Below are 24,507 nucleotides of genomic sequence, written 5' to 3' on the forward strand. Positions count from 1 at the left end.
ACCAGGAGTGCCGTTGTGTGAGAGCCCAGGTTCCCGATGGATCTTAGACAGGCTCACCTCCTCGGGGACTGGTAGTCTCTGCAGAGGGTTGAGGTTCAGCACTGGTATGGAGCTGGCAGCTAGCTGGGACTCAGGCAGGTCTAGAGCCAGGTTCTGTTCCTGTTTCACCATGATGGAGCAGAGCTTGGGCCCCAGCGACCACACTCCATTCTCCAGCTCTGAAACATGCACAACGTGAGAGTCAAACTCCAGCAAGAACAGGACAAGAAAAAAAAAAGCCATGCAGACAGCTTCCCCCGTCTGGGAGGCTGCCTTTCCAAGTTTAGCACTGTCACCACACAAACATGTGCAGGCCCACAACAGAGTATGGAAGGGAACAAACCCCCAGCGTGTGGGGAACAGACAGGACAGAGCTAGAGGGATCGTGTCTCTGCTCTGCTCTCACTGTGCAGCCCAAGCGCTGGAGGACAGCTGCAGGGTTTCCTCCCCCAGTGATGTCTCGGTCTCATCCTCTGGAGCTTATTTGTATTTCGAGCTCAGTGTGAGGAGGATGCTGGGCTGTTGCTCCTTAGGCAGCATGGTGAGCATCACAGAGCTGCCAGGTGTGTTACCAAGAATAGTGCCATCTCTGTGCTAGAGAGCTGGTGAGAGGCCAAGCATGATGACAGTGAAAGGCTGTCAGGGGGCTGTATGTGCTGCTTTGGCCTCCTGCCAATGTTGTGCCAAGTACCAGAGCTTCTGCATGACAGGAGAGGAGGAAGGTCCATTTCTGTGGAAGTCCAGTGTGGCACCTGATTGTGAGGCTGCTCCCACAGCTGCTCCCCTCAGGCTCACCTCTGAGGCTCCTTCCTCAACCCCACGCTGCTCAGGGGGACTGCTGCCTGCATGCATGCCACACTATCATTGCTGGCAGGGACGAAGCAGCAGCAAGGGAAAGGAAGTGTCTGAAGAGTACTGAATGGAGCTGTGTGGGCATGCTCCCCTTGCCCCCTGCCTGCTGTGTCCTGTGCACGTCTGTGGCCTCACCCGGGCTTGTCACTGGAAGCAGAGATCCCGGTAGCCAAGATTCAGGCAGTGGTGGATAAGCTGCAGCTTGGGGAAAAAAACTGCTAGGCAGGAGAGCTGCTTGGGCTCTGCTATGGAGTTTTGGTCCCCTCATTGCTCTTCAAACACTTCAGCCTGCCAGAAAGCTACTCCTAGCTGGCTTGGAGCCTGCGTCCTCCTCCCTAATCCTCATCCCTTCCCTTCCCGTTTTTATCTGACAACCAGAAATGCATTTGTCTTGGCAAAGGACAGACTATTGCTAAGTGTGTCACCAGATAGTGCCCCAGTTGGCTGAACACGAGGCCACAGTCAGGCTCACTCCTCAGCCTCTCTGCACTGCTCTCTGCATGCAGCACTCACAGACCCACAGATGTTGCCTATAGCTGTCTGATGCTCAAAGCAGCTCTGCAGTGCGGGTCTAGAAGATGATCTGGCAAGAGTGGAGGGGGAGGAAGTTTCTTCTTAGCTCCAGAAAAGCCTACACAAATAAGAGTACAAGCAAACAGCTATTCATACGGGAGCTGCCATCTGAACTAAACTTAAAGGTAGTTAACATCATCTTTGGCCAAAACAGGTTCTGTTGCCATCAGGAGAAGACAGGGCAGAATCCTGCCTGTGGCTTTTGCATGAACACAGTGGTGTTAAAGATTGGGCAGGAATTCTATCAGTTAACACAGTGTTGCCTTGCCAGTGGAATATGTTGTCTTCCTGTCTTTGGTCTAGCACCTCTTATTTTGCTGCCTAGATAGATCTCTCTAGCAGAGCCTCATTCCTTCCAGCTCCTTGTGTGACTGGACATCTTCAAGCACAGACACGAGTTCCTGTGGCTGCTTCGTGTGCATATCAGCTGTGCACTGCTCTCAGTGCTGCTGGATCATTTCCTAGAGCTTCCCACAGTGCAGCAAAGCCAATGTCGTCAGGCAGCATCTCACACAGGGGTGCACGGCACAACTATGACAACGGAGAGGCTGCTGAATGGACACAGACTAAATTGTGTTTTCTGTGTCCTGCTAAGTACAGCCAACCCGCAGCGCTGGTAGTGAAATCTCAGTTACCCCCGGTAAGCAGACAAGCCCTTTCTGATGGAAGGAGGTAAGGTGTTACACAGCCACAAGTGTTTGCAGTCAGAAAACTTGGACTGAATTCTTCTGCCTGATCATAGCCTGTCACAAAGATGAGGGACTTTGAGAAGTCTTCCAGTCTATCCCACTGCTCTAGGGAAGTTCAAATAAACCCATGTCAGTCCTGACAGATGGTTTTTTCACTTGATCTTACTCCTCTGAAAAGTGACAGAGTCCACAGCTTCCCCCATTAAACCTCTCCTACGGTTTCACCATGCCCACTAAGGGAAGGTTTTGCCTGCTGCTAATCCGAAGTTCACTTATTGTAATTTTAAGCCTCATCTTCCTCATCCTCCCTTTCTGTTGCAAAGCTCTGAATTTCTCTTTTCTTAGAGGGGTGGGGCATCCTCTGTCTGGGAGGGCTGCTGCCAAAGCAAGTTACCAGACAAGGGTGAGCAGACCACCAAGGGCTCTCCCTGTTCAGACTTGACTCAGGGAGAGAGCAGCCCCCAGTGCTGTCAGTCCAGACAGTCCAGGGAGCAGACACCCAAATAAGTACTCGCTGTCCTCCCATTTCCTGCCTATATTCTGACCCTGCTCTCTTTCCCACCCTCGGAGATTTATCTGGGGAGCGATTGGGTTACAGAATCAGAACCCATAAGCCATCAGAGAGTCAATGAGGGACTGAGGAGAAGGCACTTTGTGGGGACGTATCTATGTTCTGCTGCCTGGGAGGACGTTTCAGAGGTATGGCCGGTCTGTAACCACTGCAGATGTCACTGTATGTTGCTGGGTGAGGCATGCCAGGAAGCTCATTCTCTCTCTGCTCTAGATACTCTGTACCTAATGGAAAGAAGTATGGCTGAGAGATACCCATAGCTGCCCTGGGCTGAGGAGGTGAAACAAAGAACAGTGAGGACGCAGGACTTGTAGAGGAGTGCGGGCACTAGTCCGAGGCTGGTCCAGCACCCATTGTTCTGCACAACCCTGGCTACCCCTGCTCCTGGCATCAAATCGTGCCCTGCAGAACTGGGGGCTGGTACTGAGAACCGAAGCAGCCAGTCCATATGTACAAACCATCTGGAAAGCAGACTCCACTGATAAGCAGGGTCAAAATGCACCCAGTGGCTTGCCCTAGCTGACCCGTGTTAGTGGGAACCATGTGGGAAGGGGCAGGAAGTTTGGAAGTGTTTTGGAGATCTGCAGAAAAGCTGGGAGAAAGCTAATAAATAGCAAGCCTCAGCCAGCTCCAAGCCTAGACAGAGCCCAGGCATTCCTGAGGAGCTCTGCAGACCAAGCAGAGCTTGCTTAATGCTAAAGAAAAGCCATTCCTGGGTAATTAATTGGAAGAGAATGTCTAAAAGGACTGAGACTGGATGGAGTTGTGCCAAAAGGCCTGCACAGTGTTACAAATACTGGACCCGACTCAGGGCTACACTAGAATATGACTCACATCCAATTACGAGCCAAGATAGCCCTGGAAAGATGGGCTGAATTATTCTACTGCATGAACTGGGTCCATAGATACCCCTAAACCTGCCACATTAATACTAGGCCTTACTCCCTGTATAGAGCTGTACACACTCTAAGAGAGCAAGTTTCAGGTCCATCTCAAGCTCTTCTGGGTTATGTGCTGTACACCCTGTGCTGGCCTCTGCCCAAGGATCAGTGGTCACACTTCATTCAGAAGATTCATGATCTTGCCTTGGAGACACTGCAGCTAAAGCAGCGCATGTCCAGACACAGAGGAGAGCAGAAGTGGTGACAAGAGTCTCAGAGAGGAGTCTCTGAGGTAACTTAATGCAGGCAGAATTCATTCATTGCTTTCTACAATTCATGCTTTTTGTTTCTCTCATTCCCAAGCATCATCTCCTCCTATTCATTTGCACGGGCAAAATAAGATGTGTCTATGCACTCATGCTGGTTTGTTTTTGTTAGTCGCCTGGTTGCCTGTTTGGGCTGAGTGCCCTCCAAGACTGTACTGGGCTTAAAGTTAAGGAAAAAGAAATGTAAATTGAAAGCTTTTTTGATATGAAGGTAGAGTTTGCTTGGCCTGCCATGAGCCTCTCCCAGCACCTCTCTGAGCAGCCCCTAAGGAATATAGCATTGATGACTGCGCCCTTTGCAGGGACCAAAGAAGCAGCAGAGGCTAGCTCCTCTCCTCCTGCCTTGGCATTTGTACCAGAAAGCTGGGATCATTTCTGGCCATGAGAGGGAAGCCTCTGTCTCGAGTGTCACTCTCGCTTAAAGGAATGGCTTGCTTCTGTGTATACTGAGCCTGTGCACTGCTTTTTCAGGCAGCCTGGTGTCCGTCAGCTGTTGGGACACCCACACAGTCCCACAAATTACAGGACTCTCTGCAGGATGGCTCTAAAAATATCCAGCCATCATAAATTATCCTGAAATGAATTGTTTTAAAAATAGCTTTTGAAATGACTGTTCCTCTCTGTCTCCTGTTAAAAGATCCGCTGGTAAAGAAGCACTTAGCTTTCCACATGTACCAGCACTGGTTGCAGCCAGAGACTCATGCTTCCTATATTCAAGCCAAATCCCTGCTGCCTGATGCAAAACAGACCTGGATCTAGGGCATCCGCACCCAGGTTTGCAGGGTCCTAAAGAGACATTGCCTACTGCTTGCCAGAAGCTCGCGCCTATTGTCATCCTCATAAAAAGTTAGCCCAACAAGGAGCAATGTGATTGTCAGAGGACAAACTGATGGAAAAAACGTGGGCTGTATTTGACAATGGCAGATCAAATTCTTCCCTGGATTAGCCATGCGCACGCCCAAGGAATAGCCAGTTTGTCCTTATATATGGAAGCCAGCCAGAGCCTCTGCTAACAGATGTGCCCCAAGCTGTGCAGTGTGCACATCTCATGCTCACCGGTAGCATTATCTTCAGTCTTGACAGGCACGAGGGGGCTCTGGGGAGCAGAGTCTCCACTGAGGGAGTAGCTGTGCTCTGCCTGGATGCCTGGAGTGGGTGGATCCAGGTCCATGTCCAGGAGCGGGGTTCTTCTCAGCCAGTACTGGGTCATCGAAGAAACTGCTGAAGAGGTCGTTGGAGAAATCCTCCTGTTGTCGGAGAAGTGATCCAGGTTCTCTGAGAAATGCTGAGGAAAGTCAAAGGGAGAGAGTGTTACTGTCAACTCCAAGAGGGATCCGAGAGCCTTCCCCTGCTCTGAGAGCCAAACCTCAGCAACAGCCCTTCTGGATGGAAAAAGTAGTTCCTATCCCTTGCCTACATCAGTTTGATAAAAACACCTTGAATTAAGACAGAAAGGGCCGTGTTGCTGTGCATCTTCTCCGACTGTTTATCTATGCCACAAACACTCATGAAACTCTTCTGTATTCTCACATCTCTCCCTTCCTTTGCAGGGAATATCTTCAGCTTCCCAGCATCATCTCACTGTGACAACGAGCTGAATAGAGTACAAGGCAAGCAACCCCTGTGATAACAAAATGCAAGAGTGGCAGAAATCACTCTCGGGGCACCTGTCCTTGGTGACAAACACTTTCTCATGTTCTCTGCCAGCAGCAATAGGCACTCTGATGCCCCAGAGAACATCAACCCAGCTGCTGATTTCTATCAGAGAAAAAAGATCAGTTGGATCAACATAACAGGAAGGCCTCCTGTTGTATTTAATTTCCTCTGGGATTTCACAGCCCCTCTGTGGACCATATGAGGCTGTCCTCCAGCCAGATACGCCTGTGAAATTCTGCTCCCGATGAAGTTTAAACACTACAGATGGGCTGTTAACAACAAACAATCATTCCACTAATCATTCCAGTAACAGTCCAGTAAATCTGGCCAGTGCTGCTGCAGCGCTGGGCTCCTAATGCTACAGGGAACCTGTTTCCTTTGAGGCATATCCTCCTATTCAGAAGTCAAATCACTAACTTTTCCATTTGCTACAACAAAGCATTGGTTGGGCAGGGAGAAAATGATGGTTGCCAAACACTAGTTGAAAAATTATCCCATTTGTTGGCAGATTGAGGCTTCTGGCTTAGGGAGAGGAAAGAAAAGACAGATACATTCAAGTGACTATATTACACAGACGGAACTGTGTAACTTAAATGAACTGGAGAGAGCTCAGCAGAGTCAGACTGGGTCCCCCCTGCCTGGAGAAGCATCTGGGTGGGCAGAAAGGCATTGAAAGCAGCATACTGAAATACCAAGAGCAACAGGGTATGGATGCGAGAGAGTGGGAGAGGGCATGCAAGTCCTAGAGCAGAGACATGAATGCCAATGAATTCCAGTGTGAGAGCCGAGCTCAGGAACGAGACAGCTCCTGGAAGAGCATGAGGTGGGTGCAGTCCGTCCTTTCCCCAGCACTAGAATTGAGAAGAAGTTGGCCAGAGGACCCGGATGCTGGAGCCTGCAAGTTCCTGCTCCTACAGGAAGGTATATTTGTTTTACCTGAGCACAATATCACTCTGTCAACATTACGCTGGCTGTCAGAGGGTTGGGGTGAGCCTGGGGAGCAAACTAGGCTCAGTTGAACAGACCCACGCTTCCCACCAAGTTGGGAGGGAAGATGGTGAGCTGCAGCAATCTCCAACATGCCAGTGCCCTTCACCCTCCAACATCATCCCTCAGCCACTCAATTTAAAAAATCAGATGCTGACAGAGCATGCTGGAAGCAGGGGAGGGGCATGTCTGCTGCCTGCATTCTGCCTGAAGCAAGGTTTCTCTCTCTCTCCCTCACTTCCTTCCCAGTTGTCCTGTCCTCTCCCAGTTGTCCTGTCCTCCCACTCCCTGGAGTGACAGCCTGAAACACCACCATCCGAGGCTCCCCTGGGAGGGCAGACACTGATGTGCAGGTAAGGTGGAGAAGGCACACTCCATCCCAGTGTCGGCACACAACATCCCAGTGTTGAGGCCCTCCCTGGGATGTCTGGGCTTAAGTTTTCTCCACTTGTTCTATACCGGAAGACGAGTTGGCGAGGTAGCTTGGTAAAATCTACCCAGTCATTTCCAAGTGGCCTAGAAGCATTTCTGCACTTGAATAAAGCGACAAGGAAAACACCTCCCATCTGTGCTGAGCAAAACCGTCCTTCAGAGAGAGCTGAGTCAGCAGATGGAACTGGTTAGATATTTATCTGAAAAGCACTGGAAAACCAGGTTTGTCCTATTCTACAGCAGGGAAGAGTAAAGAGTTTGGAGTCCTGAGCATTAACCCCAGAGAGTGCCCACTCATGTAACAGCTGTTCTTTGTCTTGCTTTCTCTAAACAACACGAGCAAACACAGGATATGAACACGATAGCCTTACGGTAAGGGTGAGAATGTAACCACAGAAAAGCAAAGGGATTCAGAGCTCTGGCTGCCAATACACCACGATAGCACAGCAGAGCTGGGGTCCAACATAAGGCACCCAAATCACATATGCTGTTGTAACCATCAAAACTAGAACCACCATGTACCCTGGAAGAGAAGCAGAGCTGGATGGACAGCTGCAGGGAGAACTGTCTGTGACTCTGCCACAGAAGTGGGAGTTAAGAGAGTCAAGAAGATGCATTTATGCATTTATGCAGTAGTTCCACTCTACCTTTTAGACGCATCCCACCCACACTTAGAACAACGATCTCTTGGTCAGTCAACAGTTTTCCTGTTGCAGGACAAACCTACCTGGAGGGAAGAGGCGGAGATGTGCCTCTGGTTTATTCAGAAACCAAAAAATCTCCCAGCAGTGGCTAAGGGGTGAGAGATGAGTAATAAGTGCAAGAGGCAGAGTTATCAGAGCTTTAACACAAGCAATCAACATTGGCAAGGAGTAAATTTCTGATTCTTCTTTTAGACACCACGCAGCAGGCTTGCTGGAGGACCTCCCTGCTTGGAGGTGAGGATGAAGGCAACACTGTTCTCCAGAGATGCGGGAGTTCGGCCCAAGAGCTCATTCTCTCCCAGGAGACAGAGATCTACTGCACAGTATGGGAAAAATATGACTGATAAGCAGAGAATGAAACTCACACCCTCCATAGGAATCCAGAAATGCTGGGGCACGTACCCCTCTCTGGGCTACTGGGTCTTATCTTCCAGCACAACTAACCACTGGCAAAGCCTTCTCATCAAGCAGCCCCCTTTCAGCTCTCGCCAATCATACATACACCAGCCCAGCATCTCCAGACATAGATGATTGGAGAGAAGGAGCTAGCCTATGAGATTGGAATAACTATGGTTATTATCAAGAGGGCACCAAGGATCAGACACCCTCAAAGACAGAGAGCACCCAGAGCTGTCACAGAGCTGGAGATGGCTAGTTACTCAAAGGCGGTAGCAAGGCGCAGAGGAAAGCAGAAGAAGGAAGAGTAAAGCAAACAAAGATATGACATGGCTGTTGTAGCTGGCTATATCCACAACGGGACAAGCAATAGCTGAAGAACACCACATCCCAGGAAGACCCACTGTGTCTCTTGGGTTGGCTCTATTCTTTCCTGATGCCAACTGGTATTGTTAACTTCAGGACAGATTCGGATTAGTAAAGACAGCCATGCATGCAACCACATGGTAACAGGAAAAGTGTCCTCTTGTCCTGATCCAACTGTGATGGGCATAGCACGAGCCGCCAGAGCTTAGTTTTGGATAGATGCCATCAAAAACACTGCTAATCAGTTTAGATCGAGCCTGCTAACCTGGAATATGCAAACTCTGTCCACATCCAGCCCTCCTTGCAGGAGCGCACCTATCTGGCAAAACTCAGAGGTGGCTTCAGCCATACTCTTCCTTAACATGTGTGAGACAGCAGGCTCCGGGGAACTGAGGTCCCAGGGTGTGGTGTCTCAGGGCTATGTGGATCACGACAGAGCATGGCAGGGTCAGTGCCTGAGTTTCTGAGCAATAACAGAAGCAGTTTTATCACCTGACCAAACGGATGATACCTCTTATCCTGGCTGGAAGGTACATGCCAAAGGATGTGCTGGGTGGCCACTAGCCCTCCTTTCCTCCAGACTGGGGCCAACACAGCTGAAGGCCTGCATGTGGTGCCACTAAATGAAACTGGACTGTGATGGGCTTTGGAGAGGACTTTTGATGATGCCGTGGCAATGAAGATCGCAGCAGACCAGAGGCATGTGTCAGTAGAAGCTCCAAGAAAGAGTCCACAGGACTCAGATGTGAATGAAGGAGTGTACCAAGATGCATGAGAGCAGGCTCATCCTCTCACAGCCTCTTCAAGGCCTAGACTCTGTCCTCAAGAGTACTTTCCAGCCAGGCTGAGATCAGCCAGCTCCCACTCCTCAGGGAACTGGCCAAGAACTTCTAATTGTGACGATGAAGGACTCTGCAAGTCTGCTGAGATTCTCCTATAAGGTATCTCAAGTGGCTTTCACACAGATGGGCCTGGCTTGAGCAAAGGGGACCAGTCAACTGGGAAACGTGATCTTTACCATCCTGGTCCAGAGGGAGTGGGTGTGAAGTGTACTGGGGGAAAACAGCTTCCAGATGGGATACGAAGCTCACACTACAGTCTCGTTTTGCATTATTTGCTCTGCTATCTCCCCTCCCTTTCACACCCTCCTTCCTTCTCCTTCTAACTATGCTCCAAAGCCAAGAAATAGCACGAGATGTATTTCCAAAGCTGTATTACCAGTGAGCAGTCAGGGAGGGGGCAGCCAAGGGACAGAAACGCAATGGCGAGTATGTGCTGGAATTTCCTGATCCAAGCCCGATTTCTGGCTGCACGTCCCCCACCCGCAGTTCTGGAGGATGGGGAGGTAGTGCCTGAAGGGGATGAGCCAGCCTGCACAGGTGCAGGGGGAGGCAATGACCACCACACCTCCAGGCCCAACAGAGAGCCTTAAGCTGCTCTGGTGCCACAGGAGAATCTGCTCAGGTGAGGCCATCTCAGCTACAGGGAGAGAGTGTGAAATCTGTCAGCTGCTGGCTCCTGCTCCCTCCCACTTCTGGTGACCGACATAGGCACTGACTCTTCCAAACTATTTCTACCACATGTTTTCATCCTGACCTTCATGCTTAGGGTGTCTAAATAGCTCACTGTATGTGTGTGCGTGCACTTCTCATTCGAACACCCTTTCCTGTTGTACAACAGTTATCTTGGGAGCTAATGTAAGGCATCCAAATGCAAGCTCTCTATTTCCCCCATCCAGAGCTGGTGTTACTGACCTCTGGAGGCCCCAGCAGAGACTGAGCATTAACCTTCTTCCCTGCTCGTTGCACATGGATGCCTTAAGGTGCACTCTTGTAGCCCAGTGACAACGCGTGTGGCTGAGGAGGAGAGAGTTTCCTGTACTGGATCCACTTCTCTCCGTGGTCACACTGAATGCATCTGTCCCTCCTTTTCCCTTTCACGCTTTCATCCTTTTGACTATGACTTTCCCTTTCCCACCTCCAGCTGAGTTGTTGGAGACAACTCCTTCAGGATCAGCTGGTTCTCACAGCTTCCCTGCGCCCACTCCAATGGTCTCGCTCCAAAGAGAAAGTGGCGAGGGGCTAATCCCGCTGGGCGGCAGCCCAGGCCCAGGAGACGAAGGGCCTTGCAGGTTGGAGGTTCTGCTCGTGCGGCAGGCAGTGCAGATGGGGAGGGGATTTCTTCTTAGTTTTCTCTTTTCTTTTTGAAAGTATTTTTCCTCTTTGCTTGCCAAGATAAATCTCTTGTCCCAGCTGTGACATCTGCATTTCCCTTCTCTGCTTTCACTAAGGAATGAAGCCCCCTGCACTCCAGCTTCACAGCCGAGGTTTCCTTTACATTCCAGGAAAGAAGGGCCCATACACTCCAGACAGTCCTTCTGCTCTCTTTAAAATGCAGTGAATTTTAGCCCTTATGAAATGAAGGTCTTGACAGTGTTAACTAGATCCAGGCAGAATGGACAGATGCTGCGCATACTTCTCCTCACAGCTTAGTCGGTGCGTCTGCACCCCAAAGGGCACAAGTGATTCATTCAACCACCTCTTGGCTCTCTGAAACCCCTCTGGTGCCCCTCCGTCCTGACCTGTATTGCTCTTGGTCTCTCCTCTCAAGTACAGCAGCTCCCTGCTCCTCCATGACTGGTCTGCCTAGGCCTCCGGTCTGCCTGGATAGCTTGCCACTGACCTGCTGCTCCCTTGCTGTTCCCACTTCTGTGCATGGCATGGCTGAAGCCCTTCAGGCCAAACCCTCTGCAAACCCCACTGCAATTTCCCTCCAGGAGCAGGACAGCATGCCAAACTAGCAGTACCCCTTAGTCTTTCTCAGAAACTGCTGGCAATGCCCAAATCACCTGTGATTATTTTCAGCATCACGACCTTGGACTGTATAGCAAACAAACACTTCTCCGGCAGCCAGCCTCAAGCGGCAGGGGGGGCTTGACTGAACCTGGTCTGAAGCTGGGCCCAGAATTTATTGCTGTCTGTAGAACGCAGAATGACAGAAAGAGGGGAGTTTAGGGTCACTGAAAGCAAGGCAGGTGGCCTGCTTCCCCACAGGCCAGCTGTGCCATCAGCCCTCAGACCAAAGGCGCTGCAAGTCGTTACTCCTCGGCAGCAACAGCCATGTCAACGCTGCCTTGCGAAGCCCGAGCAAGGCTCAGGCACTGCTCGCTGTGGAAACCTCCTCACACCGTGCATCCGTGCCAAAGGGCCTGGATTTACCATTTGCAGCGCTAGGCGCCACAGGACCTCGGAGGGACAACGAAGGCTCAAGACACAATCAGGGGAAGGCGACTGAGGGCGCGGCGCCAAGGCAAGGCGCTACCCTGAGGGGAGGGAAAGGCAGCCAACTGGGCCGCCGAGGTCCCCGCTTGGTCCCCGTCGCCTTTTCCATGCCCCCAGCCACCCCGCCAGGCGGAACAGCCCGAAGCTCCCGGTGGGGAGCGGGGCACCCGGCGCCTCCCCGCCGCTCCCGGGTCCGAAAGGGCGGCCGGCGGCTAACGGAGAACCGCCCGCCCCTCCCCCGCCGGCGGCGGTTGACGGTCGCCGCGGCGCGCTTCCAGCGGCCCGGCAGCGGCGGCCGCCTATTGGCCGGCGGGGCCGAGCGGCGGCCAATGGGGAAGGCGGCTGCCAGCGGGAGCGGCGCGAGGCGCGGGCGGGAGGAGTGCAGGGTTAGGACGGAGCGGACCGCGGCCCGTCGCGCCTCACGACCCCGCTCCGCCGGGGGCCCGCTGCGGGCCTGTCCCGGCTCCCCGGCTCGGCTGGACACTGAGGCCGAAGGGGACGCCTCCTCGAGGGGCAGAGTCCGCGGAGGGGGGTGGGGGGGGGGCGGGAGGGGGGCTGCGCCCCCCCTCCCCGCCCCCCCCACCCCCCTCCGCGGACTCTGCCCCTCGAGGAGGCGTCGCCTTTGCCCCGTCATGGCTCTTTCACATCCTGGGATAGCTTAATGAATGCCTCAGAGGACATCGTCCCAGCCTCTCCATGAGATTTAGCCCTTCGGGTACACATCACTCCCACGGTTTGCAGTAACCTCCATGGCAGGCATAAGGTTTTGTGTTCCCCTCTCCCTTCCTCCCCGCAACCCCAGCAGGGGGGAAAAAAAATGTCAGCGGACAGAATGGGTGATGTTGTTAAAAACACGCGCGCAATACAGACCACCTAAAAAATTTTGTGGCTGCGATCGCAATACTGAGGCTTCGCGAGCCTGCCATTCACTGGGGAGGAATCTTGGGAGGCACCAGGCGCGGGGGCAGTGGGTGAGTTAAGTCTTAAACTTAAACATGTTTGCCTCTGAAAGGAGAAAAAAAATAAAAGAGAGAAAAGGTATGTGGAAGTCGAAATCTGCCAACCTGTGACTGAGTTTCCCAGCAGCCCTGACGGAGGCACCGAAGGCACCTGCTGCTGCAGTGGAAGAAGAGTCACAGACACTGGTGTACCCACACCTGGATTTAGTGTGCTCAGCATAAGTGGGATTAGCAGCCAATGAGGGCAGTGGTAAAGTGGAAAGGACTGGAAGCACGCTGCAAGGGCAATGACTGTGGAGCAGGGCAGAGCCTAGGGTGAGTCGAATCAAAGACAAGTGGCATCATGGCGTGGCCACATTGGTATGGCCATCTGTGTGCCCTCAAACCACTTGTGGATCCCAGGGTGGGGAGCAGGTACGTGTGTGCTAGGGGGAACACATCAGCCTCCCCTAGGGCAGACCAAGCTCCACTAACCCAGGGTGGAAAGCAGCTACGGTACGCAGTTTTGCCTGTTGCACGAGACTCGCTGAGTCTGCAGAGACAGGAGCACCTCTCCTCCCAGCAGCAGCACTCTGGCGGATAAAGAGGAATGCTTCTGCTTTCCAGCGAGCTTTTGCTGCGTGTATGCTACATATGCAACGAACGTCCCAAATTTCCTTTGGCTTTCAACTCCCTCGCAGCCGACTCTGATAAAAAAAATTAGAGCGGGACTTAAACCATAGGCAGAAGTGGACGCAACCCTCTCAGGATTACACACTTAAATCATCTGTTCTTAACCTCATTTGGCAGAAGATTTGGGGGCTATTTCTAGCAGTCTGTGAAAGGTAAATAAAAGTTTGTCCTTCAAGGACTTTCTCGAGCTTAGAGAACTGAAGACACCTGCTTGCTACAAAACAAAGCCGCCTTTATTTCTGAGCCGTCGTGGTGGTAGCTGGGCCACGTTTGAATGGAGATGCGTGGGAGGTGTTCTCCGTGGGAATGCAGGTACCCCTGGGCAAGCTGGCAGGAGTCTCTTCCTCTTCTTTGCCCCTTCCCAAGCCAAGGTCAGCACAGTCTGTAGGCAGAGACTTCACACAAGCAGTAGCTCTGAGAGAAAACTGTATCATCATAACTCCCCTCAGGTCTCTGCCCTCTTGTCTGAGCTGATGCATTACTTCTTTGTGTTAACTTGGCAGCTCAGCTGAGTTTGCAGTGGGGTCTCAAGACACCCTAACCCACACCCTCACAGGGGGCCAGGAGTTCTTTCAGCTGCTGTAGCATTCTGGGGAGGTGGTTATGTGACTTCATCTCATATGTGAAAATATAATCCATCATCTTTGGGAAGGCCCTGTCTGCTATGTTACCCTGATCCACCTCCACCCAGGCAGACCCTTTGCAGAGCCCAACACATCCATCACTTTCAGTCCCCGCAGAGGCACAGCAACCAGAATGCAACCGAGTGTCTGCATCCATGCCCGTTGGCGTGCGGCACCCTTGCACAACCTAGGGGTGCAGCTCCGGCCCAGCCCTGCAAATCTAGGAGCAAAACCTAACCTGAGAAAGCCCACATCAATTTAATTCTGTGGCATGGCTGCCTGGACAGTGTAGGGAAGAATTCTGCCTGATGGAGAGGGAAACGCAGTGCAGCGAAGGCAGCAGGCAGAGCAAACGAAAGAAAACACTGCTTTACTCTGCTCGGCTGTCTGTGAACTATGCTGCCATGCTGCAGTGATGCTGAGCTCATCCGTATCCCCAAAAGACATGAGATAGAGTTAAATACAACTGAAAATAATTAGAGAGGTGCAACTGCTCAAGACAGTCGCCAGTCAGTGGGATGGAGAAGTTCATTCAACAACCAAAATAAACTGGAATAAATGCCACTCCACCATTTCTTCCATCTTTCTTGGAAGCTTCTGGCCCTGTCAATACTGGGTTGGAGCCACCAGGGTCAGCAGATCTCTGCTCTCACACAGCTTGTCATCCCCATGCCATTATGGGCCTTTTTTCTTCATCCTGCAAGGAAGGGCAATCTAAGCCATGAGAAGGTGCCCTGGGAGGATAGGGAAATCTGCTTTGGGAGATGACTAGAGCAGGAGGAAAGGTCTGCGTTATCTTCACCATCAGCTTCATTTGTCTCATTGAAATTGTTTTCTCTTTAGTGCTCAAGAGAGGGAAATCAGAGATAATTCACATTTTTGTCCCCTGGCAGGTCCCTGGGACCCATAAAGAAAATCATGCCTTGGAAGAGGAAGATAGCTGTACTCTGTTCAAGTCCAAAAGCTGAGGCTTGCAGCTAATACCAAACCATTACTGGTGGCTTTCATTCCTTGGGCCTTGTAAAGGGCAATTACAGAGCAACCTAAGTCTGGACCAGCTGATTTGTGACTCAAGGATGTGAGGGATTTTCACCCAAAATCTTGAGAGAGCAAGAGCTGGGACTCTCTTCAGCGGCCAGTCTGGGCAAGAGCTGGGTTTTGCAACCAGCAAACTGAATGGGGTCCTGCCACCAGTACTGTTTTCAAAGCAATTCAGCTTGGAATGCAGATATCTGACCTGCTGCCAATATCCCCAGTGGAAAATCTGTGCCCTCAGCAGCAGATAGGAAATTAAACTCCAGCTCCAATGCTGAGGGTATCATTTCACCTCAGCAGTGGAGCTGCAGAAATCAGAGTCTCTGGAGAATGAGGAAATCCTTCCTAGGCTGCGAAGGGCCGTTACACCTCTCAGACCATTCGTCACTACTGGGAAGCCTGGATTAGCACCATCCTGGGGGAGAACGAAGGTGTGATGTTGGCGATCAAAGGGTCAAAGCCTGTGTTTACAAACACCAGGATGGAGATCTGACTAGTAGGAGATAATGCAGTCACTTCAACCACGGGATGAAATCAAGGCTGAAGGAGAAAGGCAGCCTGTGCAATTCTTTCCCAACACCTGGCTCTCCAGCTATCCCTTCTCCACTGGACTTCTCCACAACAAGACCCAGCAGCTGAGTAGCCTGTAGCTAGTGAAAAGAAGTAGAAATGTGAAGATGCCTAGGATCATCTGCTCAAGTAAAGTCAGAAGCTTCTGGAAGAAAAGATCCCATGTTCCTTTGAAGACAGAAACCTATTACGGCCTGGAAACCTGCCCTGAAGCTTCTATGTCTGAGATCAAGCAGGCATCTGCACCCCAGCATTAGAGGGGTGTCTGCAGAAAACCGGTGGATTTGGGAATCCATTCTCTGGACATCCCTGGAGCAGCACAAGGAGACAATGGATGGCTTCATGGGTTTTAGGGCCTGGAGAAACAAGTCTAGTAATCAAATATGGTTCCTTGCATAGCCGAGTGCAGGAGCTATATTCATGCCTCCCGCTTCAACCTCATCATCTGCAACTGAGCTTCACAGAAAGATATGTCTCAGTTTAAAGGCTTCAGATAAATCCACCCCCTTTCTAAAAAAAAACCCTGTTGTAGAAGCTAACTTCAATCCCAACATATGAGTCATTGCAAAGAGGAACTCTAGCTTAAGCCTCCAAAGTGTGTTTCTCAGGCTTTTTGCTCTTAGATGAACAACTCCTTACTACCAGAGGTCTTCCTGAGAACAAAACCAAGTCACCTTTTAATCTGTGGAATGTGGTGTGGCATGGCCACCATACTGGGTTATTTTGCAGACAGCAGAAACAACACTGGTCTCATTGCAGGGAGGGAGAACTTGAGGAGTTATTTAATGATGGCAGGTTGTGGTCATGTAACACTATGTTAGCAGCAGATTCAAAGATTAAATTATCTCTCTGTATAATTAATTGCTAGATTTTAACAAAATCAAATCACAGGTGGAAGTGAGTGATTCCTGTGGCAAAAGAAGTTACAGCCCTGCCACGGTAGCCAGCGCTGCAAAGCGATAACGAAGGCCGCGTGAGCCCTAGCAGATCAAGATAAAACCTACAGTGGTTTGGCTTCTGGCATCCTTTCAGACATGGCCTTGTTATGCAGGTATATAATCCAGGACCAGAAGCAACAATAACCTCTTAGTATCTATCATGGTTTTATGTGCAACAAAAGAGAACCAGCATCAGTGAGATCTTCCTCTTCTGTCCCTTAATCCCGATGCCAAGTGACTTTTCTTAGGTATGAAGTTCTCTGTACATATGAAATCCTTCCCAAGTGCCTGGTGTGTGTCCCAGCACAGACGCACTCAGCCCTTATTCCTGCCTGGATGCTCACAGCACCAGATCTTCTCATGCCACCCCTCTTCCCTCGTGCTTCTGCTGCCTGGTTCTCCCCTGCTTCACTCCTCCATCGCCTTCCTCCCATCTCCTCTCTCCGAAAGGTGCACACATCTGGCTGCCTTTATTGTGCGATAAATCTCACCCTGCATCTGGGTTCATTTTCTGAAAGTTTTGAATGGTGTCTTGGATAATGCTGTTGGACAATAGGAGCTCTTTTGAACCCAGGCCAGCTGGATGGGACTCCTTGCATTGCAGCTGACATGCAGGCTTTGGGCGGTCTTCTCAACTCTTTCCTCTCTTCTCTTTTCCGTACAGCATTGAATTGTCTCAGACTTTATTTTGGAGTGGGCAGTGTGTTTCTGAATCTTTTCATTATTATAATATTAATTATGGTCATGACTATTTCTCTTTCTGCTGGCACTCCTGGGTGGATCTCTCCTCTCTCTCTTAATGTCTTGGGTAAGACTACCTTGGCTGCAACCCACTTAAGAAGTGACTCAGAATCCCTGGCCCTCCCAGGAGAGATGCAAGAGTTTTGCCAGTTGGTTTATAAAGAGGCCATCGTTTTCCTCAGCTACTCTCTCGCTCAGCAGAGCTGAGTCGGGTGGAAAAGCTCAGCTCTGTGGTTCCAGTGAGTCCATCCCTGGTGGACAGTCCATCCCTGGAGTATTATGAAAGCAGAGTCCTGCTCCCTCCAGGAGCAACCATGACAACTTCTGAACCAGTCAATAGGATTCTCCGCCAAAAAAAGTTTTGCTCCTTGGGGGTCACTGCGCTCAACTTCCTTGTTCCCAAGGCCCTGGAGGAGACAAAGCTAAGCGAAGCATGTAGGCAGGATGAGGCATCATGAGGGAGGGAGTACTGTGTGCTCATGTCAAACCGTTGCCTAATGGCTCATCACACAGCTACCCACATCTCTTGACTCAGAGCAAAGAACAGCATACTCTGAAGAAGGCTCCTCTTATCGCTGGGATTGAGGTTTGCTTGCAGCAATGGTACACTGTAGAGAAATCCCATATTTGTCCTCTGGGCATCTCAGACCTTTCTGGCCATGCAGGAGAGTGGGAGTTGCTCTGTTTCTGAAGGCAGGAGGGGACCTATGGCTCTACTCTTCACCCCTCCACATATTGAATATATAGTGAAGAAGACCGCTTTGCGCCTGTGTGGCTCCTGTGACTTAAAGACATTTAAACAGTGTGCTTTTATGGAGGTGGATGTGCAAACCCTATTCATTTCATGTGCTGGGAAGGACTCAAGAAAAAAGAAATAGCTGGTCTCAGTGAGGCATGGCTGTTTCCCACAGACCACGGAGGATACGCGAGTCTGAATCCTTCCCATTAGACTGCACTGCCTCCTGCAAATGGCACTGAGTGATGGAGGAAAGGAGATCACAGGCCTTCCCCTCACAAGGGAGGGACACTTGGCAGCATTGGCCACGTCCTCCCCAGGCACCCCTTCCCACGTGCTGGGAAGCCCAGCCCTTCACAGGGTAGCCGAGAGCCCCAGTGCTCCCCAGTACTGGCATTAGCAAGGGAGAGGGACTGAGATCATCAGTTACTTTGTACTCACATCTACCAAAGCGAGAAAGAGATCTTGGGCAAAATAAAATTCTCCTTCTCCTCATTCTGCCGCAAGACCCAAAGCCCCACGAGTGGCTGGGAAGGGGACTCTCACCAGCCCTCCCTATGCTGGTGTTGAAGGCTGAGCTGATTCCTAGCCCAGCTACTGGCCCAGGCACGAGGCAGAGAAGTCACCCTGTCTCCAGCCGTGGCATGGTGCAAACCACAGCTGGTCGTCCGTGCAGGGCTGCTGCTCCCTGGCTGGCAGGCTTGCCACGGCTGGCGTCTGCTCCACACTGGCGGGGTGGCATTGCTTCTTCAGCTTGAGGAATGCAAACCGCCTGAGCTGCTCTTGAGGATTGGCCAGGAAAAGTCCACAAATAGCAACAGGAAATCAAAATGCCCGCTCCAGACATGCACCAGATATGAGGCATCCAGTGCAAGGAGAAAATCAAACGCTGGATGATGGTGATACATCAGCTGTGGATAAACCTGTGAGCCCGTCCAGCTGGGGCCATGCCAACAGGTCCAGATGGCTCAGGAATGCTAACTGCATAGCTACCTCTTTCTTGTCTTTGCTTTTCTTCCCTCTTTCTTTCCTATTCTCCATCCCTTCTGGCCTCTTCCTATTCCTTTTCCCAGAATAAATAAATAAATCCTCTGGCGACTCTACATAACCACAATTTCATCGAGTATCAGAAAGGCATCTGAGACCAGTGGACAGGGCACTGGTTGGACTTGGGTCTCTGACACTTACACATAGATATCGAGGCTGCTGGGTGACCTCACCACACTGCATAGCTCCTGGGGTTGACATAGTAATGTGTGCCTTCATCTCACCTGGAACTTCAGCCCCTGGCTACAAAGGAGGAGGTTGCCTGGGCAGCTCCCCTGGAGCCTGAAGCAGGCAGGAAAATTAAGAAATGAGCATTGCTCCCGCCCTGCTGCAGCTCACCCCAGCTGCTTACAGCTGCCACTAACGGCTTGCTATGGCTGCAGTTATGGGGGCAGGGAGAAAACAGTTTTGCTCTCTCAGTTAGCAGCCTCTGGCTACCACTCTGCAACTACTGAGCGACAAAGAAAAGAGTGCAGCACCCTCTGTTCTGTCTCCAGCATTGACCAGAGCTCAGCATTCTCTGAGTCTGATAAAAACAGGACTTGAAGACATGTAAGAAAAGAACGAAAGGTGTGTGCTTTGCTGGGTCTGAAAAAACACTGCAGGCCATTTGCTCATTATTTAATGCTAATCCAGCTGGTGGACTGCTGCCAACTATATTTGACAAATCCTGAAGTGCAGGAGAGGTGTCAGAGAATGGGAAAGCAAACTTTGCATCGCTCTTCCCAGTAGACGATGGTGATTCTAACTTTACAACAGGTCAAGCAGACTTACTGTGGGGAAAAGTCACCTCCAAAGAGAAAGCACCAAACCATGTGCTGAGCAGCAGGAGTAACACCCATGGGTCTGAATGCCCTACTAGGGGACTGACAAAGCCCTGGCGCATTGGTTCTTTCAGCTTCTTACCTTCTTCTCAGATACAAATCAGATGAGACATACTTTGGGAGCCTGGGAACTCAGCACAGCCCTGACCATGCAGCAATTTCAGGCAGAAACATAACGGGGTGCTCTCAGCAAGTTGTGCCAAACCCAGGGAGAAGTTGGGTTTTGCGACTGAGCCAGGATCTGGTTGTGCAGTGGAGGATGAGGTATGAGTACAGCTCATTCACTGGATTTATAAAGCACAAATTGTTTGGTTTTCAGAAAGGCCCAAAGAGGCCAGGCCAGCAACAGCATGGGCCAAGTACTTCAGTTTAAATCCTGATGCTGACCAACACAGTCATTCAGACTGACAGAGAAAGATTACTCTGGATTAGCTTAAAGTATCTGAGGTCAGAATTAGACATGAGCAGTCCCCAGGTGTAATGAACAGGAGAGGGGCAAAAGACAGCTGGGACATCAGTGGAGGATGGACTTCCAAAAGGAAAACTTTGCAAATATCATCTATAGCTGCAAAATAATTCAAAGAGACTCTAAATGGGGAAGCAAAGTAATACCTCCTATGGACCTTTCCTGGCAGGTATCTACTAACAAAACCCCACCCCAGTCCAACTTTTCATTAATCTGCTTCAGCCATTGATGGCACTGCCCATACCAGTAAGAATAAGGATGTGGACTTTATAGACAGTATCGCTACAAGTGACACCCTGAAGATCACACGATAAGTAACCGGCAGAGCTGGGACTAAGATACAGTTCTCTCATTCCTGACAACCTCACTGCACCACTGTCTATAAGGAGAAAAAAAAACACAACAGAAACAAACCCAACATCATTTAGTTGGCAATTCAATATTTGTGGCTCAGCAGCACCTCATCAACTCTCAGAGTCTGCCGCATTTGCTTGGAAAGAAGAACCAGATTTCCAGCACTCTCTGGGCAGATTGAGAGACTGAAAAGGCTTTGAAAGAAGCCTTCCATCAACAGTCTTTACAAATGTCAGAGCTGGTTTCCTCCTTCTCGAGCTGCCTGGTTTGCAGTCCCTCCCCCCCAGGGCAGCAGTGAGCTCAGCCAAAAGCACCTGCCCAGCTCCTTCCCTCAACTGTCATGGATTTATGGGACTCATTTAACATCAAGCTGCTCTGACATGCAACAATTAACTATAAAGGTTCTGGACCTGAGTCCTCTTCTTCATCCTGGTCTCCCTCCACCTCAGCTACCCTTTCTGGAGGGAAAAGCTCTTCTCCCAGGAGAGCAGGGGCTGCAAATACTGCAGAGCCAGGAGCAGATTTGCAAGGTAGATCCCCTGTGCCTTGGCCAGCAGAGAAGTGTTGTTCTTGAGCTGCAGTACTCCCACCTGCACATGCCATGGCATCAGAAGGAGCAGCCAGTGTTCCTATGACACTGGTGAAGAGTTCTTTGGGCATCAGTCTAAGGAAACTCACCTGCAGGAGAGATGCTGACAATTCCAGTGTCCAAAACCAATGTTCTATCTAGCTTCCTTCTGTGTAACATGCTTGGTGTCAGGCCCAAGCTGTATTTCTCCTCCAGCCTTGGCTGCCAGGTTCCTCCCAAGGGAGCCCTGACATTTTGTTGCAGGGGAACTCCTGACACAGATCACTGAGCTGAACGCGTTACGTTGCATCTATTCTAGGAAAAATGTTAACTGTGTTTTGAGCAGGCTTTGCTAATCGGGTCAGCCAGACTGACCTGAATGAACATTTTTCCTAATCAAGACAAAGTCACAGTGTAAAGAAGCCAAAAGCAACTTTGCTGAGGTAGTCAAGGGTGAGTTTCCTCTGGAACAGGCTGGACAGCGATCATAATGAACCTCACATAAAGCATCACCTTTGAGCCCTAAAGATGGTACTAATTACCCCAGCACTGGTTTAAATTACATACTAGTTTCAGGGAGAATAGCCGTGCACATTGCTTCCAGCCTGTACGAGGGATTTCTGCAATCTTAGAAAGTGAGAAGATAAAATAGGAAGAGAAAGAAAGGAGTGAAAGAGTATGTGGATATCTGCAGTTCCAAACTTCATGAGACCTTGTTCTGGCAGAACAACGTGTCAAGATCTATCACTTGGACAGTGACCAGACCAAAGCAGCTCCACATGATTTCAAGGGAAGACAGCCCTGGAGAGATTTAAGAAAATAAAAGGAGAGATGCAAAGAAAGAAAGAAGAAGAGAAGAGAAGAGAAGAGAAGAGAAGAGAAGAGAAGAGAAAGAAAGAGAAGAGAAAAGAAGAGAAGAGAGAGAGAGAGAAGAAAGAGAAGAAGAAGAGAAGAGAAGAGAAGAGAAGAGAAGAGAAGAGAAGAGAAGAAGAGAAGAGAAAGAGAAAAGAGAAGAGAAGAGAGAGAAGGTGGTAAAGAAGTCAGAAAGGGATGGGTGAGAGGGGAAGGCTGGGGTGTTCAGGTCGACTCAGGAGACTATAGGAAAGGAAAAACTTACATGATGTGACCCTGGAGGAAAGCAGAAGCAAAATAATCTGTTTTCTTGAGCAGCTGGGAATAAGTTAGACTGGTGTAAACACTGCATGGCAGACATGTGGGGAGCAACTGGGTAGGAAGACACAGCTTGCCTTTCAGCACACTACCTGCAGTCCCTGCTGTTCTGGGCATGCCCTCAGCACCTCACACACTTTCAGCTATTTCTGCTCTGAAGGACAATGCAAAACATGTAGGCACCAACCCAAGAAAACGCCTAAGAACTCACAACACACGTTGAGCTCCAAAGACAGGAAAGAGTAAGAAAAGGACTCCATGCAAGCACCCACCCTGTCCTATTGCCAGGCTGAATTGATGATTTCAGCCAGAGAATACCAAACTACATTAAAGTTGCACGCTCAGAGTCACCAGCTGCAGCAGGACCTGCAGTGCTAGCATGGGGGTCAGTTGAAAAACATGGCTTTGGTTCCACTTCTCGTCTCCATGTGGAGACAGGAAGTCCCAGCAGTTCAGATGTGCAAAGGAAGAGAAATACAGTCTCCAGCAGAAAACCAGGATTGGTAGGATGTAATAATCCCAGGACTGATTAGCCTGGAAGTGATGACTAACATGCTTGGCTCCTCCAACAGACACTTCTCCTGAAGAAGAACAATGCTGGCCACAAGGTTGCCTGTGAAGCATTGGTGACTGCACCTGACCTTGCAGCACAGATCTGGAATTTCCCTGGGAAATCTCCCAGCCAAATCAGGCTAAGAAATAGCTCTTGGCCATTTCTTAGTTCAGCCGTAATGGTCCACTTGAGCCCTGGTGCCCTGTATGTTCCCTTGTAACTCTCCAACAAGGACAGTCACCAACTGGCTTTTGTGTCCCATTTGGTTTCCTGCAGTGGACTGTCCACAACAGGACAAGGACACACAGGCTTTAGAGGTTTGACTCATCCCTTCCTTAAAAAGCACTGGTACAAGTCAGTCTTGAGAATAAAATCTTCGTATTGAGCACAATCCTACCTGTGGCTATAAGAAGAGGACCTGCCACGTGGCCATCACAGCGACAATTCCAGACACTGAAGTGTTTTCATTCGCTTCCTTCAACTCTGAGAATTTTTAAAGTAGTAAATAAGTAACATACTAAATGCTAATTAAATATTACGTCTGAAAACCCACAGGGAAGTGCTGAGAAAAAAAAGGAGTGAGCCCAGGAGTAGATCGTTCTCAGAGGGAACACAGGAGTACCTTGCAGGAGTGTCTGTCTGGCCACATTTTGAGTAGCAGGGCTGCATCTGTGGCTATGAAGTCCCTACTTCTAAAATTTCCCTTTAAGGGGCTGCTTCAGAAAATGCTCTTCTTTCCGAATTCCCCTCTCTACCTGAGACAGCTCCATTCCAGGCTTCAGCGAGACCAGCGCAGTGCCAGATGGGACCAGTGCAGCACTGGAGGAGACCAATGCCAGATGAGAGCAGCATGGAATGGGACCAGTGCAGCACCAGATAGGCTCCGGGGCAGCAGACGGCACTTTGCATTGATGAACCCAACACTTGTCTTGGGATTCAGCCCTCCAGACACCATGCTTAGGCACTTGTACTGGTACCAGAAGGAGGACCAATGGAACAGTCTCAGAGGCTTTCTACAGCCTGGTCTGTACAGATGAGATCCCTAGGTTTTCTTGTCTCTGAAAGCAGTGGTGGCATTGAATGACTGCCTTATGCCAGAGGGGATGGGGATCACCTGGCAGATATGGCCTGAGCTATACATGACTCCAGCATCTCCCAGCTGGTGCTGCTGACACCCTCCCTCAGTGGGAGTGGACTGTGTGCACAGATGTGCTTCCACCCCCTGCCAAGCCCTCCCTTTGTTTACTCTGCAAGCACTTCACAGAAGTCCTTCCTGCTGCTTCCCACCAAGATGATAGCTCTTCCTCCACTGTTTAACTCTGTTTTGGACACATGCCTTCCTACACTCCTGTCCCCTCGCTCTGGCGTACCAGCGCAGTTAGAGGGTTCTCCCACTTTGGCCGAGACAAACGTTTAGGCACCTGGATCCCCAGCACATGTAGGCAGTTGTCCAACAGATGAACGCTTTTATTTAGGAAGAGTATCCTAAATGTTTATC

The 24,507-nt window shown here is 50.4% G+C and overlaps 1 protein-coding gene across 1 annotated transcript in view; it reads right to left on the bottom strand.

Annotated features, from left to right (window-relative positions):
• CREB3L1 (cAMP responsive element binding protein 3 like 1) overlaps positions 1-24,507 on the bottom strand; it is a 45,489-nt gene that overhangs the window by 15,676 nt on the left and 5,306 nt on the right. Inside the window, 4 exon segments of the mRNA XM_086613713.1 lie at positions 58-218; positions 4,988-5,114; positions 5,116-5,180; positions 5,183-5,216. Of these exon segments, the coding sequence (XP_086469839.1) occupies positions 58-218; positions 4,988-5,114; positions 5,116-5,180; positions 5,183-5,216 (387 nt within the window).

This window comes from Tauraco erythrolophus, chromosome 6, assembly GCF_009769465.1.
Source record: "Tauraco erythrolophus isolate bTauEry1 chromosome 6, bTauEry1.pri, whole genome shotgun sequence".
NCBI classification, from domain to species: domain Eukaryota; kingdom Metazoa; phylum Chordata; class Aves; order Musophagiformes; family Musophagidae; genus Tauraco; species Tauraco erythrolophus.